We start from the raw sequence: 20,576 nt of genomic DNA on the forward strand, positions 1-20,576 counted from the left end.
GTGGGTAGCCATGGATGTCAAAAACACACTGACGCACACAGGACACTTTTTGGTCATTCACTATTGAAGATTTCAGCCCAACATATCCATGAGAAATACTTTAGCTTTAACTCCAATGAAGATATGCACTGAAACATGTTTAGTTTTACTAAAAGGAAATATTGAATATAATTTTTGATCTCTTGGGGAAGAGGATCCTTTATGGCACTAGATGAAATCTTAACTATATTTTAATAGTTCAATCAGACCCTATTGGAATTTGTCATCCTCTTTACGTTTAAAAGCCTAGTTAATGTCTAAATTTATCCAACCAATCTGCTTTGTATTGGTAAGTTTATGGTAACTTTTATACTTCCAACCTTCCATTACCCGTGGCATGGTGGCATAGTGGTTAGCATGACACTATTATAGCTTGGGGTGTCGAGGTTCAGAGTTCAATCTTGGCATCCTCTGTAAAGAGTCTCTGTACGTCCCCTCCATGGAATAGTGGGTTTTCTCCGGGTCGTCCCATTTCCTCCCACTGTCAGAGACGTACTGTGTAGGTTAATCGGTCATTGTAAATTGTCCCGTGATTACATTAAGATTAAATCAAGGTTGCCGGGGGTTGCTGGGTGGTGCGACTTCAGGGTCCAGAAGGGCCTATTTCGTGCTGTATCTCTAAAAAATAAATCAATAAACAGATTAATTAATTAAGATATATCTATGAGATATCTGACGTTTTCCGGCTGCAGTGTTGTGCAAGGCATAAAATTACTTTAAATTACAAAATAAATAAATGATGTAAAAGTAAAATGAAGTGAAGTTCATGGAGTGAGAAACCATTCAGCACCCTGATGGCAGTAGGGAAGAAACTGCTTCTGAGTCATTGAATGTGGGTCTTCAGGCTCCTGTACCTCCTTCCCAGTGGCAGCAATGAGACGAGAACATGTCCTGGATGGTGAGGGTCCTTAATGATGGTGCCACAATCTTGAGGCACTGCCTCCTGAAGATGTCCTAAATGGCAGGGAGGATTGCAACTATGAAGGAGATGGGTACGTCTACAACTCTAGCAATCCTATGCATGGAACCTCTGTAGTAGGCTGTGATGCAACCAGTCAGATTGTTCTCCACCATACACCTATAGACATTTGTACATACCAAATCTCCTCAAACTCTTAATGAAGTGGAGCTGCTGGCATGCCTTCCTTGTGATTGCATTAATGTTAATGCAATAAGCCTGACAGGTAAGGCAGGTGAGCTCCGGGCATGGATAGGCACATGGGATTGTGATATTATTGCTATGACAAGTATATGTTTGAAGAATGGGCCAGACTGGCAGCTGAATGCTGTGAATGCATATGCTACTGTCATAATAGAGGAGCTAAGAGGAAAGGTGAGTTGTGGTTTTGATTAGGAGAAGAGCATGGTAATATTTAGAGAGGATATTCCTGAGTCAAATAGAAATATAAGAACAAATATCTGAGGGTAAATAGGGTTGTAATAGAAGCTGATTTGAATTTCCTAATATTGACAGGAGCTGTCATGGTACCAATGAATTAGATGGCACAGAATTTGTGAGGTGTCCCCAGAAAAGTTTCCCCAAGCAATATCTAAATGATTCTACTAGAGAGCGGTAGCATTTGATCTTTTTTTGGGAAATTATGTTGTGCATGGAAGTGTCAGTGAAGAAGCGCATTGGAACTTATGATCATAATCGCATTGTAAAATAGCTATTGCAGGATGGTTCTCAGTTAATTTTGATGCCATTAGACAGGAACTGTTGTTTAGAAGAAGCTGTTAATGGATGTATGGAAAGTGGGAATTTTCTAAGAGTGAGGAGGGACAGTTCTGAGTCAACATGTTCCTGCTAGAGTGAAGAGTAATGATGAATGGATTAGGTAACTTTGTGTGCTGAGAGATATTGAGGCACTGTTTAGAAACAAAAGAAGCATAATTAAGTACCTGGCATCAAGCTACTCCCTTGAATAACAGAAGGGATCTAAGAGTATACTGTACTTTAAAAAAATCTGAAAGACCAGAAGGGGCATAAGGTATCCTTGGCAGATAAACCCTAGGATTTCTGGTAAGATGGCAGCACACTTAGACGCAGTGGCCTCTTCGGGGCCAACCAAATGTGGTTTTGTCTTTTTTAACTGTCTTTTTTTATGATTGGAAGACAATGCTGGACATTAAAAACTTCAAGTATTGCAGGTCTACTGCTTCACTGAGCTGCCCATTGTCGGAGGAGATGCCGGAGCTGACTTGGTGTGGACCATATTACTGCCTGCCACAGGAAGGCCTCAGAGTCAGTGTGTGAGGGTGGTATGCAGTCTAACAGCGAGTAATGTCTTGGACGTTTCTATTGGACATTGGTAATGTAAAATGCTGCAAGCTCGTTTCCCTTATTTTTTGATGAGACAGATGGGTGGGTGAGCTGTTGTAGCAAGGCCTCAAGCTGTGGACTTTCCTGTTGCAGCAGTCTAGGAGAGGAGAAGCCAGAATCGATGTAGCTTAGCATCCCTGCTGGTTGGGGGCTGCATCCAGAGTTTGATTGGCGGAATGACAAGTTGGACTGCACGCATACTTGAACTTGAAGAAATTCTATAAACATATAAAGTTCAAATGAGTAATTGGGCAGAGAATAGGAGAGAGATGGGTGTAATCTTAACAGTTAAAAGATGTTTGGACAAATTAGTAGCTAGGAAAGATTTAGAGGGACATGGGCCAAATGCAGGCAAATGGGACCAGATCAGGAAGGCATTTTGATTTGTAAAGATGGGGCCACAGATCCTGCTTCTGTGCATAACTCTGACTCCATGATTAAAATAAATAATAGTGGTTATCGTGATTTAGTAATATCATAGTAATTTATCATTAACTGGATTGCTAATGATACATTAACAGTGATCAGTGACTGAATTGATATAAAGTGGTAAAATTAATTTATAATTAGATTATTTAGATAAATGACAAGTTATCTGCATTATGGATAGGCAGAGCATTGATTAGATTGAATGTTTGTAATTAGCAATGTTTCCATAACATGTTCAGCTTTAGCTTTATGGATGAATTAGTTGCTTTAATTTCTTCTGAAGTAATGATTTTATCCTTCAGAGACTTCAAGCAATGGAAGTGCCCTCAGTTTATCATAAACTTCAGACGCAATGGGTCTAATTTTGAAATCCTGTGTTCAAGAGATTTAGTAAGGTAAAAAAAATGCTAGTTTTTGAAAAGTGCCATACTTTACAGCTGAGAAAACATTTTGGAAATTAACCTTTAGTGTTTTGGCCCATTGGAAATTTTAGATTATCAATTATTCTAAACTTGTCCTGGGAAAATCCAGCAGATGTAGGTCAGAAGGAATGTTAAATTTCAACAGTCCCAAACCTAACCTAACTCTCTCAAACTGCTACTTTCATTTTAAATGGAAATGGAATTTGTGGGGATCACAGACTCATTTCCAAGAAATAGGTTGTTCAATTACATATTCAAATGAGGTTGCAGACCCCAGCTATTCTCTCTCACTCTCCCAGTTTTCCACGGTAGCTGAAAATCAATAAGGGCTGCTGCACGAGAGAAGTAAATGCTTTGTCAACAACACTTGCACAAAATGCTGGAAGAACTCAGCAGTTCAGGCAGCATCAATGGAGAGGAACATACAGACAAGGTTTCGGGCTGAAACCCTTCATCCATAGTCGATGCCTACATGGCTGAATTCCTCCAGTGTTTTTTATGTGTTTGTCCCAATTTCCAACAGTGGCAGAATCTCTTGTGTTTATTAGTACTTTCTTAACACCATGTTGGCAATGAGAAGAATCATTTTCCGTCAGGTTTCAAGCTGGTCTGCAGCCAGAACCCTTCCTTTATTCTGATTTTCCTTGTAATCTCTGACCTTCTTGGAATCACGAACTCACCTATGCTCTCCACGATCTCATGTTCAGCATTGGAACCTTCTACTCCCACTGTGGACAATCACCTCATGAATTCCAGTGCAGAAAGTGGGAAGGCTACCCATCTCGCACTGTGCTCACCTAACGATTAGGCTGACTTCCTGGTAGCAAATCAATCAATACAAAAAAGCATTTTTGCTCTCGAGTTAAAATTCCATGGTGCCATGACCCAAATTCCTGACCTCACCACCTCTTTGGAAATTTGGACGCAGTAAGTATCAAGGGTTTGAATACTTATTCTTAAAAAATCTAGCAAGGATATATTGATGCCTTTTCCCAATATGACTGCACAGAATAAATTTCTCCCTGAGCATATCACATCTTTCCGTGTGCAGAGCAGTCATCAAGATGTGAAAGGAAGTATTGGTTAGGATAGTTCAGTGTAGCTTAATTTAAACCTTGTCTTCAGAGTAATTATAATGGCTCCAGGATGTAATGTTCTCATCTATTTATATCAATGCAATAGAGCAACATCATTACAAGCAGAATCATTACAAGCCTCTCATAGTAGTAAGGATCCCCACGGTGCTGCTGCAAGCATAATTACACAGTGGGCAAGTTCAGATATTGATGGAACACTGTCTGCCCCACCCAGCACCCCAGCCCCACCTCTCCGAATCCATCTCAAGAAGAACAATGGTTTTCGTGACTTTAGAGTTTCAAACCACATTCAGCTATATTAAAGTGAAATCTTCTGTCCAGCTGAATGAGGCAAGGCACTGACTAGTTTTGAAATAAAAATGATTCACTGATTCATTACCCTGTTAGAGGATTGCAGAGATGCTCTGTCAGTAATCCCTGAATACGCTCTAATGTGAATCTCAAAAATTGCTTTTCGAGAGCTCGCGTGTTGATTGAAATTGAACAAAAGTGCAGATAGAATCCCAACAACTAGATCAAAGATAATGAATGGTTGTTTGCTTTCACTGCTGCCAGTTGATTGAATGTATACCAGCCTGAAAGGTGTACAGCGGCTTAACAATCGAAGCAATGTGATAAGTGTGCTGCCTGTTAGACTCGGAGCATCTCAGGTGCTTTATAAATATATACGGTACCTGGAATATTGCATTAGTTACCACACTAGGAAAAGAAACAACATGTAAGATGGAACACACCCATAATGATTTACTTGGTGTAGAACTGAGAAGATCGCACAGATTAGGGATTGTAAAAAGACATTTAATCAGAAGGTTCAGAAAGTTAAAACCTTTAGATTTATATTGCCCATAGCCTTTAAGCACCTGAATACCATTTTAAATGAAATAGGTCAGTGATTGTACTTTTTCTGTAAATAACTTTTCTGGTGTACTTGAACTGGTCTCTTAGTTGAGGTATACAGACGTTCTCATTGCTTTTGTTTTTCTACAGAGGAAGATATGAATTCAATCTGAAAGCAGCAAAAATATTAGTAATATCATGAGATTAATTAGCTGTTATAAACTTAACAACCTCAGAGAATAAGGATATTGTGATAACTCGGTACAGGATTAAGTCATTGTGTGGATAAATAAGAAGCTATCTCATTATTCTCAGAGAAAGTAATCATGAGAATGAATAAATTGAAAGTTAAGGAAAACTAATACATGGATGGAAGGAAGAAAATAAGAAAGAGATATATGGTGTAAATGAGAAAGTAAGTAGGATAACTAATTAAGACTTGAATTTAAAATGAAATGGATTGAGAAGAGAAAGGAAATGAGAATGTGAGGTCTACAGACAGAGGGAAATAAATATTTGACATCAGTTAGGAGTCTGCCCAGTTCCTTTTTATAATAAATAAGGAAGAGAAGGAAATTTCCTATCTTAGATCCAATTGGAAGGTTGAGGCAGGGAGGGAAAGTTAACTAAAAGGATCTTCACTTCCTCTTGGAATTGTAGATTGGAATTGGAACATTTTGGAATGTTTAAATGCCCACTAATCCTTTGGGTTCTTTCAACTCACCTTTCATGAAAGGACAGATCTCACTGAGTGTAGGTTCTGCCCTGTGGTCCTGGAATGAGATTAAATGGGGAAATAATGTGACCAAGGTGGCATTGCACTGGATATTGTGTGCAGCTTTAGCAAGGTAATTAAACTCAGTGTTGTGGAGTTGCAAAGAACAATTGCTCATCACAAAGGAGAATAGCATGAAAATTGTGAAATACTTGGAAAGGTGCAGAGCCAGATGCAGTCCAGCTTGAGGCTATCTGTAAGCTGAATTGTCATATAGCATGCAAGCAGATAAATCTATTCACATGACAACAGAACACTAAAGAATCTCAGAAACTGCTGCAAGTAAAACAAATAGTTCTTAGTAGCAAGCCACTGCCTTGAAACCTAAAGGCCATGAAACTCTGAGCAAAGCTTCCTCGGGGTGCTTTCTTCTTCAGGGCACTCCGAGCTTGGCCTGCTGCTCTGATGCACCACATGAATTATGGGTGCAGTTCTCTAATCTGAATAAAATATAGTGCCGTAATGAGCCTGGTGTAAGCTGGGTGCACAGGCTGTCAGAGCTACAGATGCTTGTTGACTGATTTATCAAGCACTCTATGTATTCAGCACTTAGCAAGCCTCAAGCCTCAGTATCACATGATACAGAACGTTAGCACACAACAACCATTTACAAGATGCTGGTGCAAGATAACAACTCTTAATAGCTTTAGCATTTTTTGAGTTATTAAGGTTTACTTTGCATCATTATTCAAAGTGACACAAAATTTTCCAACTGACTAAATTATGAAGACTCAAAATCAGACATCCAAACACCAAGCTAATCTTAAGAATCACTCCCCCAAATGCATCCTCGGACAGAGGCTTTTGTCTATGCGTGGCTGAATAATTTGTACATTTTTTTTCCTGACAGCATATTTTTAAGTTCATTCCCCTTTTAACTGGATAAAGAGAAGTTTATTCCCTATTTACTTTTGACACTGAGAAGTGTTTTACATTTAGCAAATAGAAATTAGAAAAATGAGTAGATTCTGGATAACTTAACCCACTCTGTGAAAGGAGACCATGAAGGCAAAAGGCTAAGTTATACGGAACATTTGACATGGACTGGAGTGGGGAAACCTGAGAACAACAATGGATCATTTAGCTCATTTGACTTGATCCTGTATCAAATGGGATTTACCTGACTCCTTAACATTGTTTAATAGAGATCTATCTGCCTCACCATCGACTGTTTTGTAGAAGAGAGGGCTGAACTTCTTTTGCCCTCAGTGTGTATGTGGACTTGATTGACCCATGGTGACCCACAGATTGTACAATATGCAATGTAGTCTCACTACCAACTGGCATGTTGAACTCTTGACTGAGGTTGGTAACCTGGGCCTCTGGTGAACTCCACACCACTCATCAATCATCAGTATGTGAACAGATGATATGTACTGCTGTATCTCCAAGCCGATACATACTGAAGTCTTTGGAGGTATTTTTTGACTGTGTTCTTGTGTGGGATGGGAAAAGTCACATATCTACCATTCACTCCAAACAAATCACAGCTGAGAAGCATCATTAAGGCTTTACATACCAGGAAGAGTAAACATAAAATAATAATGATAAATAACTTTGAAGCCTGCTTTATCCTCCTTTAAAATATGGGAATACCTCAACAGAACATGCTATATTATTTTCTGAGCTCCTTCCTTCCATTTAGAAAAACCCAAAGATTTTTCCTCTAATCCTGCAGTTGTGAATTATGCAAAAAGAACACTGACCGTTTAAGAACCCAGATGCACAATAAATCCGTGGTAGAGTCATGGACTGAACAAAAGGCATCCCATAGAATAGCACTGAGCGCTATTTTGATCTTTCCTGGTGGAACCAAATGTAACACAGATGGTGTTAGCTCACACCATATGCATTTATAGTCAATTTAATATTAATTTGATGCATGGTTGCACCAGAGTCCAAATCACCCAAGCCATTTTAAACTCTTTACTTGTGTGTGAATACATTCGTGTTTGCATTGGAGGTAGACTGATGGACTGGCACAAAATAGTATTTTAATAAGATACAGCTTGCTTGGATCATTTTAGTATGCTTACTCAACCATAAATAAAAGTGTTGGGCCTGGGTCATAGCATCAAAATTTATTTTTAATAGGAATGCAAATAACACAAATTAATTTTCCTAATTCCTTCTATGGGATTTGAACAGGATTGTGTACAATGAACAAATTAAATGGTTCTATAAACAGCAACAGATCATAAGAGTATAAAATTACTTGTAATACTTTTAAACAAATGTTTAAGTCTCTGATATTAAATTCTATTCTATGTCATTCTAATGTAGAGATTAAGTACTGTGCACTAAAATGCAGAGAATAATTTTATTAGTTGGTAGAAAACAAATAATATTATGCAAAGTCTTAATTTGAATATTTAGACATAACGTGTAACCTTGAACAGTTCACTTCTCTAAAGGATCACAGATTGGGCATGGAACTCTAGGTTTCAAAATTGTGACAGATTTGTCCACTTGCATTTTGTAAACATTAAGAAAAAGAAAATGAATGAACTAATAAAACGGTTATAAAATCGGTTTGGCAATTAAAGAGCTGTTGATACTATTTCTCCCATTGAGGGTTTTTAGCAAATCAAAGTCAGTCTGAATAACTTCCAAGATTTTCAATAACATTTGCTACTCTTGTAAAAGTGACAACTGCCCAAAAACTTCATGTTTCAAGACATTTTCAAAAGATAAATGGGAAAATGGAAAACATCAGCTAGTCTGACAGTGTAATTATAGAGCCATGGAACAGATTTGGTCAGCCAGTCAATCTGTTCTTTTCCCAAACTCCACTTACCACTTCCGATAAGTCATAACAAAATGTGACAGGAGCCTGTTCACTCACAGGAAACCACTATTCACTGTGTCGTAAGATAGCTGGTTTACAATGACGAACTATCAATTGGTTCTCACCTTGCAGTCAGACGGTTGTGAATTCAACACCCATATTGAAGACCTAAAGCATGACCTCATCTGGGATATCAGTACTGAGCAAATGATATATCTTTTGGATGAATGGTTAAATCGGGACACTGTCTTGTCAACATTTAAAATCCAAGTGCAATACTTGAAGATGAAAGGTAGAGTTCTTTAGTGTCCTAACCAACGCTCGTTCCTCATGCATCAGTGAAGTAGGCTTTTTATTAATCTTTCTGCGCACAGTTAGTCTATTTCTCAGCATTACAGTAGTGAACATGTTCTAAAGTTGGTAACAAACCACACCCAGACATTGTGAAAGGTATTATTAGGTCAAATATTGCTGCTTGTGCCTTACAAATTGTGAGTATTCAACAATTCAAATGGAAGTAAGTCTTGCACTTACACAGACTGTGAGTCTGGCATTTGCTGAGTGATAGATAGCAGCGTATCTGTCTCTACACTCCACCACTGTACTCCAGTGGAATCTAATGATAAAGGCCAATCTTACTGGAAAACCCAAGAATTACCTACAGAACTGCCTGCACAAATTTGGATCTAGCATAGTATTTGAGACCCAAGTTGAGATTTCAGTGCTGTGGATTAATCGGCAAAAGAGAAGGTAAGTTTATTTGCTTTCTAGGTTTTAGCTTAGTCTTTTTAATTATGTCTGTGTGTTTTTAATTTTTTTTCTTTCTGAAGGTGCTGGATGGACTCCTTCTACATTGTGAGGAAATACAGAAGCATGGTTCTCTTCATCCAATCGAGACGAGCAAGAGTGCAGAAAAAAATTAGGTGATGTTGCCGAATCTACAGTTGTAGGAAGAGGACAGCCAGACTAGGTTTTTATTCCTTGGATCACAGGAGAATGAGGAGCAGCCTTATAGAAGTGTTTGAAATTATGAGAGACATAGATGAAGTGGATGGTCAAAAGGTACAGCCATTGTTGACAATGTTTCAAGTAAGTCCATGTGTGACAAGAGCTTTCCTGAATATTCACCTTTTGGTATCTCTGTTGTCTGTCATTATGAAACAGATGAGGCTTAAGTCATTAAGTGTGATTAAGTCAGTTACTAAAAAAGAAAATTCTGAAAAAAAATCAAGGCAGCCTAATATAGTATTAGACCACTCATCACTAACATTCAGCAAACCCAGAGGTAGATTGTTAACAGTCCTTAACCCAGGGTAAAGGAGTACAAAACTAGGAGGGGGGTAAATTTAGAGTAAGAGGGGAAAGATTTAAAAGAAAGCTGGGGGGCAACTCCTGAGGGGTGGAGGGTGGTGAAGATATGGAATGAGCTGCCAGAGGAAGTGTTTGAGGTAGGTACAACAGTATCATTTAAGAGGCACTTGGATAGGTACATGGAGGGCTATGGGCCAAATAAAGGTGATTGGGACTATTTCAGTGAACATGTTTGGTGTGAACTCATTTGGCTAAAGGAAGGGCCTGTATTCCTGCTGTTTTGCTCAATGACTCAATGATTCTGAGGCAAATGTGCATATGCAGTCCCAGTGAGATCTGGCTCTCAGTAAAAATGTAACATTCTTACTACTTTTGCACTATTTTTGCATTACATTTTCCTTCAACTAGGTATTTGATGTGACCTATTTCCTATACCTACCATCTAGTGTAAATCCTGAGAAAGAGTGCACCTGAAAGTGGAACTAACCCTCTGCTGTCAGCTGTTCTCTGGTTTATACAGTTGTGGTCGCCCCATTATAAGAAAGATATCGAGGCTTTGGTGGGCATGTGCCCTCTAATCCAGGGAAACTTTGGTTGTTTTATCTGGAGCTACAGAGGAAGACGATGCATCTGAAAGAGATTTATGAAGTTATAAGGGCATTGAGAGAGTAAACAGTATCTTTTTCCCAGCTTTGAAATTGCTAATATCAAAGGGCATGCATTTAAGGTGAGAGGGGGTGTTCAAAGGAGATGTTAGGGGCAGGTAATTTACACAGAGAGTGGTGGGTGCCTGGAATGCCCTTCCCATGGTGGTGGTAGAGGCAGAGGCAGATATATTAGGGATTTTAAAGAGATGTTTAGATAGGCACATGAATGTGAGGGAAATGGAGGGATATGTATATTGTGTGGGCAGAAGGGATTAGTTTAGTTGGCCATTTGATTACAAATTTAATTCATTCAGCACAATGATGTAGGCCAAAGGCTTTGTTTCTGTCAACACACACACAATGCTGGAGGGACTCAGCAGGCCAGGCAACATCTACAGAAAAGAGTAAACAGTTGATATTTTGGGCCCAGACCCTTCATCAGGATGATGAGGTCCTGATAAAGGGTCTTGGCCTGAAACAGCGATTGTTGATTCTTCTCCATAGATGCTGCCTGGCCTGCTGAGTTCCTCCAGCATTTTGTGTGTGTTGCTTGGATTTCTAGCATCTGTAGTTTCTCTTGTTTGAGATTGGGCGTGTTCCTGTGTTGTGCTGTTTTATGTTCTGAGCTCTAGCTCTAAGAGTAATAATTTTCCAACAGGGATGTTGGTCTAGGAGAATATAAATACAAAGGCTTCAGTATCTTTATCAAAAGGAAAAACATGAAATACATCTGCAAAGCAGAGAACATGTGATGAGGATGTTAGGAGAATTCAGGGTGACTTGGATAGGCTGGGTGAGTGGGCAGATACTTGGCAGATGACGTTTAATGTGAATAAGTGGGAGGTTATCCACTTTGGGAGTAAGAAAAGGAAGGCAGATTATTATCTGAACGGTGTAGAGTTAGGTAAGGGAGAAATACAAAGAGATCTAGGAGTCCTTGTTCATCAGTCACTGAAGGTGAATGAGCAAGTGCAGCAGGCAGTGAAGAAGGCTAATGGAATGTTGGCCTTTATTACAAAGGGAATTGAGTACAAGAGCAAGGAAATCCTTTTGCATTTGTACAGGGCCCTGGTGAGACCACACCTGGAATATTGTGTACAGTTTTGGTCTCCAGGGTTAAGGAAGGACATCCTGGCTGTAGAGGAAGTGCAGCGTAGATTCACAAGGTTAATTCCTGGGATGTCCGGACTGTCTTACGCAGAGAGGTTAGAGAGACTGGGCTTGTACACGCTGGAATTAAGGAGATTGAGAGGGGATCTGATTGCATCAAATAAGATTATTAAGGGATTGGACAAGACAGAAGCAGGAAATATGTTCCAGATGCTGGGAGAGTCCAGTACCAGAGAGCATGGTTTAAGAATAAGGAGTAGGTCATTTAGGACAGAGTTAAGGAAAAGCTTCTTCTCCCAGAGAGTTGTAGGGGTGTGGAATGCACTGCCTCAGAAGGCAGTGGAGGCCAATTCTCTGGATGCTTTCAAGGAGCTAGATAGGTATCTTATGGATAGGGGAATCAAGGGATATGGGGACAAGGCAGGAGCCGGGTATTGATAGTAGATGATCAGCCATGATCTCAGAATGGCGGTGCAGGCTCGAAGGGCTGAATGGTCTACTTCTGCACCTATTGTCAATTGTCTATAACATGACAATGAATTGTTAGGATGGATTTCAAAAATAAAAATCTAGCTTGATCAAACTGATTGAATTATTTGAAGTGCTCATGGAAAGAGTAAGGGATAAAGATGGAATTTATTTAGATTTCCAAAGGCTTGCAGTAGGGTGTCACGTTAGTGATTGATGTTTATTGAATATAAACTTCAATAAACTATATCCATGGATGTCATTTTTTAAGTACACGAAACATTATTAATGAGTTTTCTTTGCTAATAAAGCCGATGATATAGGTAAACCATTTTTATTAGCAATAATTATTACACAAGATATCCAAATGACAAGAGGACAGTTTTTTAAATTTGCTAATAAATAGTTTAATAAATGAGCTATTTTAATCTGTAACACTTTCAATGCTTCAATAAGAAATAATAGAAAAATAAAATACAGCAATAAGTAACTTGTACTTTGTACAAAATCTCTTTACATCATTGTTCAGCAGATATTTGCCATACAGCATATTCTGTGTGAGTAAATTATTTAGATTCAGACAACACAATTCTATCTGTCCACTCCCAGCTTTAGAGAGCTGAAACTCTAATTACTATTAACTCTTGGCATGCTGGTACATTGTGCAAAATTTACATTAATTGAGAATTGTTTAATGAATAAATGCAGATGGTCCACAAAGTGCATTGTTTTGGTTAACATTTGGAAAAGATTTCTGTGTTGACTAGAGATCAACCTACAATTTTAGAAATCACAGAAGCCTGACAAATATTTGTGCAACATTTACATTAGTGGCTGGCTGCCACTGACGGCAAGCTGTAAATTGCTGCTCTAAAAATTGTAGAAGTGACTGAGAAGGTAATAAAATGTCATAAGATTGGACACTTGGGATCACTTCTGTAGCCAGCACAGAAAAGCCTGAAAATATCAATCAAAGATTAGTGTGCCACTGGACATTGCTAACTTGAAGAATAAAAGGGAAAATATCAATCCTTTTGATGAGCATGGTTGTCCTTAGAGCATACTGTCTTACTTCACATAAAAACTTAAGATTAGCTTTATTTGTCACATGTACATTGAAAGATCAAAATATTCAGTGAAATGAGACATTTGAGTCGCTGACCAACACAGACCGACTGTGCTGGGGCAGTTTTGCACGTGCCATCATGCTTCTGGCGCTAGCATAGCATGCCCACAACTTACTAACGCTAACCTGTACCCTGTACGTCTTTGGAATGTGGGAGGAATCCAGAATACCTGGAAGAACCCCACGTATCACAGGAAGAATGTACTGTACAAACTCCTTAAGACAGCGGTGGGAATTGGACCCTCATCTTCTGATCGCTAGCACTGTAAAGCATTTTGATAACCTCTATGCCATATGCTGCCTTACATTATTGACAAATTACTATTGCTTTCTTAGTTAATTAATTGTAATGTAAAGTATACATAAATGTGCACATAATTAAGAACAATTATTTCCTCACTGCTATGCAGGCCTTTGACATTCACAAATTGTTTACTGTTGAGATATGAGCAGCCAGTTCTTTTCAAGCTACTATGAAGGTGAGTGCTCCAGGCACGTAAATGTTATCTGTATTCATTCAGCATGTGATCTCCCATTTCTCCCACTAAGGATTACCTCCAGTTACACGCACAAATTAAACTGGAACTCAGTCGACAGGATTAAGGTAAATTGCTCCTCAACTACTTTGGAGGAAGAAAAGTAAGAATCACTTCAGACAATCACTATGGACTGAAGTGTGTCTGAAAGAGTATTACATTGTAATATAGAAGTCCTGTCCTTCATTGTTACTGTGGGAGGATCTTTGTTGGAAGGAATTTGGTGAATGAAGAAATTGGTTCAAAAAGGACAAAAAGGAACGGGCAATAAATACTGCCTTGCAGTTGGCACCCAGTTTCTAAAATGAATTAAGAGATTAAAAAAAAACTGTTAGGATAACAAATAAAGGGTTTGGAAACTTCTTATCATTTGCTTTACTTCTATCAGATCCTTCATATCAAAAGTATTTTGCCTCCTCTTTTTAATTCATGCAATAATTACACTTACTTCGGTTTCCTTTCAGTGGCTTTATGGTTACATTTTATTTTAAATCATTTTATTAAAGTGAAAGTGTCAAGCAACAGGAAAGTATGTAAAGGCTATTCAGAGAAGAGTGAGGCATGCTCAGGTTTGCAGTCTGATGGGATCTACCAGCTGATCTATACTCCTTTCTTGGAAAGTACAGCTGATAATTTACCACACTGAAAAGCTGAAAGTGCCTGTAAATCTACCATCTACTTCAATGAAGGTCAGAGACTCTGAGGGATGTGTGTGGTGAGGATGCTGGGGTGGGGGGGACCAGGATATTAACAAGAAATAAATATACTATAATTGCCTGAAACCAGAACAGAGCTCACTTAATAAAAATGTGACATACAACTTAATACAGATTTTAAAATGGGTCATATGATTTTAAATTAAGTGCCATCCATGCATCATATAAATATCAATATAAAACCAATTGCCCTGTAAGTATTAGAAAGACTGAAACTTTGCTGGTTCCATCATGAATGAAGCATGCCGTAAGTGATCTAACAAAAAGAAGATTCCATTGATGGAAAAGGTCTCCCACCAATGGCTAAGTAAGTCTATGGATATGATTAGCTTAAAATAATAGGGATTAGGATATAATGGGCAGATTGTGCTCACATAGAGCCAGTGTTTTTATGAAGAATCAGTGGTGAAATCTACCCCACTGAAGATAGGGCCAGGGAAGAAGGGTGGGAGTGAATGTGTGATGGGTGTTGGAATCGATGGCCTTTAATGTGATCCTGTCTAATACCGCAAAGGACAGCAGCAAGTCTAAGCATTTTGAGGGTTTCTGAAACAAGCAGCAAAGGATGATGACACTCCTAAACAAAAGGAAAAGAAGAGGTGCAGTCATGCCTCTTGTAGAGCTGCAGCCTCACAGTTCCCGAGCTCCACAATGACTCAGCTATGATGCTGATCTCTGGTTCTGTCTGTGTGGAATGTTCACATTCTCACCGTGTCCTCTAAGTGCTCCTCCTAATCCTAGCTTTATGTGGGTTGGTTGCTAAGTGGTCGAATCTAGGGGCAGGAGAAGAATTAGAGGGTATACAGGAAGGATAAGATGGGGCAGATGCAGAAAGAGTACAAATAATTATCAGATGGTTGGCCTAGAGTAGATGGGCTAAAAAGCCTGTTTCCATGCCAATGATGTCTTGAGAAATTGCACCAGCAGGACATACATAAATGGATTACAGAATTTCACTAAGCAAATTAAAAAGAAGAGGAATGAAGATAAGAATAGTTCTCCCAGTGGCTGGGTCAGGACAAGCTGTGGTGGGGGAAAAAAGAAATGAAAAGAGGTATTAAATAAGTATTTTGTGTCTTCACAGTAGAGAACATAGAAAACATTCCAGTTAAAAAAGAGAATCAAGGGACAAACAGACATGAATAACTTAAAGTAAAGTAGTAAATAAGAGGTAATGGAGCCATTAATGGATTTGAAAACTACCAGTTCTCTGAGCTTCATGGCCTACATCCTAAAAATGGAAGGTGCAGAAATAGGATGACTACTTTGATTGTGATTTCTTCAAATTCGCAACACTCCACAAATCTCATGCTAGGTTACAAAAGAGCAAATGTAACATTACCATTCATATGGAGAGAGAGAGAGGGAGGGAGAAAGAGAGAAAGAAAGAGAGAGAGAGAGAGAGAGAGAGAGAGAGAGAGAGAGAGAGAGGGAGAGGGAGAGGGGGAGAGAGAGAGAGAGAGAGAGAGAGAGAGAGAGAGATAGATAGATAGATAGATAGATAGATAGATAGATAGATAGATATATAACCTGGCAGCAGTTATCAGAAATCAGTGGAGTTTATTATTATTGAAATGATAATGCTATCTTAGAAACATATTACCTGACAAAGAAGAATCAAATGAAGATTCTACTTGGCAGATTTATTAGGAGATTATTGCTTACATATTAAGAGGGTAGATAAAGCACAAATAACATACTCAGATTTTCAAAAGTTAATGTTCCATGTCAAAGGCTGTTGTATTGGATAGGAGCTCATGGGATTTATTAAGATGGATACAACATAGGTTAAAGTAAAGACATTTAAAAAGTGGAAGCAAAGTGGCCATTTTCAGGCTGACAGGCTGTTACCAGCGGCAGCCACAAGGATCAGTGCCTGGACTTTTGGTACATATGATCCAGTGAATGATAGAGGGAAGGAGCAGATTGTAATGTACCTAAGCTTGGTGATCATGCAAAGCCGGGTGGGAAACTATGCAAAGATATAGAAGATTACATGGGTGGAGAAGAAAACAATAGGTGGAGAATAATATAGGCAATTGAGTTTCTTTGGTTAATAGGAAGAATAAAATATCCTGTAAAGTCTTTTAAATTATTAACTAGTAATATTTATCATTATAATTTAGGTGCTCTCAAACATCACAGGAAGTTGGAATCCAGCTACTCTAAACAATTAGGAAGGCAAATGTACATTCTCTATATAGAAAAAGATTGGAACACCATAGCAGGGAAGCCTTCTGGCATTCGCACAGGGTATTGTAAAGCCTCTACTTGGAGGATCCCACTCCTGTAATAATGTCCCCCTCGCACCATCAATTTTTCTCTCACACTAGGGAAACTTGCAGTGCGAAACTGTCAGCAAGTTTCTGGGATACAAGGAGAAACTGAAGTACTCGGGGGGGGGGGGGGGGGGGGGAGATACATAGACCCAGGGAGAAGCTTCAAGCTCAATATTGATAGCACTGGATGTCAGAGCCCTGAGGTCACTGTGCCCTCGCAAACTACATTAAAAGCTTCTCAACTCTTAAGAGACACACAGACAGCATTAATATGAGAAAGTAGGAATTTAGTGACTAGATTTCAAAAAATAATTAAATAATATAAAAATTCTATATTAATATTTATTGCTGAACCCTGAAACAGTTAAAAAAGAAACGAGTCAAATGCATTACTCAAAAACCAAATAAATAATTTAGAATTATTAAAAAAAGGCTAAGAAACAATATGGCCAGGGAGAAATTTTGAACAAAAAGATTTTGCTGATTTCAAAGGTTTGTATATTCCAATTTATGTAATTCTGAAGAATTCCTATCAGAAATTCACTGATCGTACTTACTAGAAGAAATATACACCTGCATCAATTTTGATATTTATTATACCCTTGCTCTCCAAAGGGTGGCAGCAGCAGGAGCAACATTAGTTGCTAGTGCTTAAACTGGAAGCTAGTATTTCCCAACTCTTTCATTTGTTACTTAGGAAATCGACACTCGGCATTTAATATCACTTCCTGAAAATACCAAATGTTCAATGGCTACATTTAATTGGGTGGGTTTATATCCAACTGAGAACTGGGTGTTAAAAGTTGAATGCCTTGGACAGCATCTGTTCAAAAATTTATTAAATAATGGTACGAGCTGTCTGAAATAGAAAACTGTCATAACTCACCATATAAAAATAAGCTCTACACTGTGTTAGCTGCAAAATTACAGTTACTTGGAGCAAGGGACAGTTCCTTTCTCTGTTGTCAAAATCATTTATCAACTTATCAAGCACAAATTTAATTTTGTTTCAGTGCAAATCATTTTATTTTGCAGTTATTATATTTAGTTTGTTTTTAACTAGAATCTATTAAACGCTCAAAACAAAATCTGTCATTGGTTGAAAGGTGGGCCTGCAAATGAGGACACCCTGATGAAAGGCCAAATTTTTTTCTTGATCAATGTTGATTAAAGTGCTGTGTATTTCTGTCATTTTCTGCTTTTTTTTTCTGCATGCTCAGCCTTTCCTTTCCAGTAAACCAATATATTATGCTTTCCACTTAAGCTATTAGTTCTACAAAAGCTACATGAGACTAATCATTATTGACTGATAGATTTGTTAGCAGAAATTATACTCTTTGTTAAGTCTACTGGTGAAGTTCTTAAGGTGGATGCTCTTTTGTCCAGTTTAAAATCTTCACCAGTAGCCTTTAAGTTTTCAGATTTATCCTTATCAAACTTTCATTCCTGTCAAATGCTAAGTTTCAACAGAAAGACTGGATTTATTTTTACATTGATTGTGCATACTTTACATCAATGGGACAACTATACGTTGACAGAATCCATCAAGATGCAGGGAAGTTAAGATGATAAGTGTCGTTTATCATCTAGCTATTCTTTTGTTCGGCCCCTCAGAAGACCCTCATTGGTGGAATTTGTTTTGTAATTTAAATCATGTCAGTATTGATGTATTTGAATAAATTGTGCATGTGGTATTATAAAGTTGGAATACATAATTATCAAATGACCATATTATATGTCTACTAATTGCATATTTTCTCTGAAGTTGAAACCAATTTTAGAGCCTTTTTGTAACAACACTAAACTATTTGAGGGATTCATTTGAAGTCCTGGGAGGTCCATGTAATATGAAATAGTCCTCCATGATGTTTTTGAATCCAATCAAGGCTTGATGTACTTGCTTTGAACGTAGCTGCCCTCTGCTACTGGTTGAAGCCAATGATTAGATAAGCAAGCTTGCCTCACAACAACCACTACAATTTCTGTGGGGGACAGTACCCTTCAATATTTAAGTGGGATTTCGGTTGCTGTGGTGGCGGGGGCGGGTAGAGTGATAGCCATTTTGGGAGTGTCATTTCAACTCCCGGCATGGTCTCTTTGGCTGATGCAGAGGGTCAGGCTACAAGAGGCCAACAGCTGCACTTCGGAAATGCTCATTGGCAAATAAACTGGAGTGGTGAGTAGATTTTGAGAAAATTCACAGCCTGATAAAAGTATAAGGATGACTAAGGGGAGAATTTGGCTGGACCTTTTTCAGTCAAGGAAAGCCTATCAGCTTGGCCCTCTAGTGGTCAGATATCCTTGCTCAGTCCCTTGTTGGCTCAACCTATGTATATTAAAAATTAATTAGCTCATAATCTTCCTGCCTTCTTGAAAGAGCAAATTAAATTTCAACACCGTGCAAAGTCAGTGGATGAACCACTTATCTGATTGTAACTAACAGCCTTCTGCCAGCAAGTTAGGTCTTAAAATTATACCTTAGAACTTTTTTAGTGAATTCCTGCAATGAAAAACAATTTTACAAGTCTAATTTTCACCTGATGTTACAAAATGAAGGCTCAATGGTTGAACATCTAGATATCATTTCAAAACCATACAGGCTGATCAACAAAATGATCAGGGATTAAGGACTGATGAATCCTTACTTTTATTGCAAGACAAGAGATTGGTGATAATGTTAAACGAGTGATTATATGTTCATTATTTTCAGTACAAACATACAACCCCACAACATAAAAATGGTGCTCAGTATGAAGATCAACAAAAAATGAATTGAATGTGCAGCCTCACCATCCATTCCATTTCACCCGTTCAGTGTGCAAGCAAGTTTTAAATTGGATTCCTTCAAGTTTAGTTGATCCCTAGTTTGACCATATACTAGCATACCAAGAGTTAATTTCAAAAACAAAAAGATAAAACAAACCTTTAAAATCTGTACTGATAAATTACAAAAAGAGCAACATATTAAAGTCAAACTTTTGATTGCACATTTGATAGCAGCAGCTAAACAGTCACAAACATGGAAAACTGATTGCTTCTCAAACTATAATTCTAAATGTATCAATACTGTTGCAGCCACATGGCTATTAGAATATTACTTTAGGGGGTATTCATCTACACATGAAGTCTTCTTTAAATAACAATGAGAAAATTGGCAATAAGTGTGTCTCAGACTCCACTTTATTAGCAATATTTGTAAGCTATATGGGTAATTGGTTTGTAAAGTTTTAGCTAAAGGATGGAAACTTGTAGAGGATTAAGATTCATATTGAAAACTTCTCCAAATGAAGAATATGCTAACTGTCAACATATTGAAATAGACAAAGCTAGGCATTGTAGTTATAAAATGTTCTCCCACTGAAATTGCTGAGACATTACTCAATGGTGTTCAAAGAGCATTCACACATGAAATCCCTTCTCCTGTATGTGGAACATGTGCTGTCTTAAAGTCTGTATACTGCTCACTATTCGCCTCTGATGTCCTATTAATGTGACACCAATTCTTCTCACGTCACTGGAATAAAACAGAGCAAAGCTGCTGAGATCTGCTGATATGCTAAAGATTGGAAATTTACAGTACAATAGCTTATTGCCAACCAGGACCAAGAAAGCAGACAATTCAGCCTTCTGGTCTGAGAAGGAAACAACTGACAGCTGAGGAAAATGGAAATGA

The 20,576-nt window shown here is 38.3% G+C and overlaps 1 protein-coding gene across 5 annotated transcripts in view; it reads right to left on the bottom strand.

Moving 5' to 3' along the window:
- Window positions 1-312: 312 nt before the first annotated feature.
- The window catches only part of epha6 (eph receptor A6), a 691,207-nt gene continuing 670,943 nt past the window's right edge, over window positions 313-20,576 (bottom strand). For 4 of the 5 annotated variants that reach the window (XM_073045587.1, XM_073045586.1, XM_073045583.1 and 1 more), the window contains one exon: window positions 19,220-20,417. In XM_073045587.1, coding sequence (XP_072901688.1) covers window positions 20,303-20,417 — 115 coding nt within the window. In that variant the 3' untranslated portion in view covers window positions 19,220-20,302. Of the gene's footprint in view, window positions 658-19,219; window positions 20,418-20,576 lie in introns of those variants that run through there. The other variant, XM_073045584.1, reaches the window with a different exon arrangement.

Source organism: Hemitrygon akajei, chromosome 5 (genome assembly GCF_048418815.1).
Source record: "Hemitrygon akajei chromosome 5, sHemAka1.3, whole genome shotgun sequence".
Lineage (NCBI taxonomy): Eukaryota > Metazoa > Chordata > Chondrichthyes > Myliobatiformes > Dasyatidae > Hemitrygon > Hemitrygon akajei.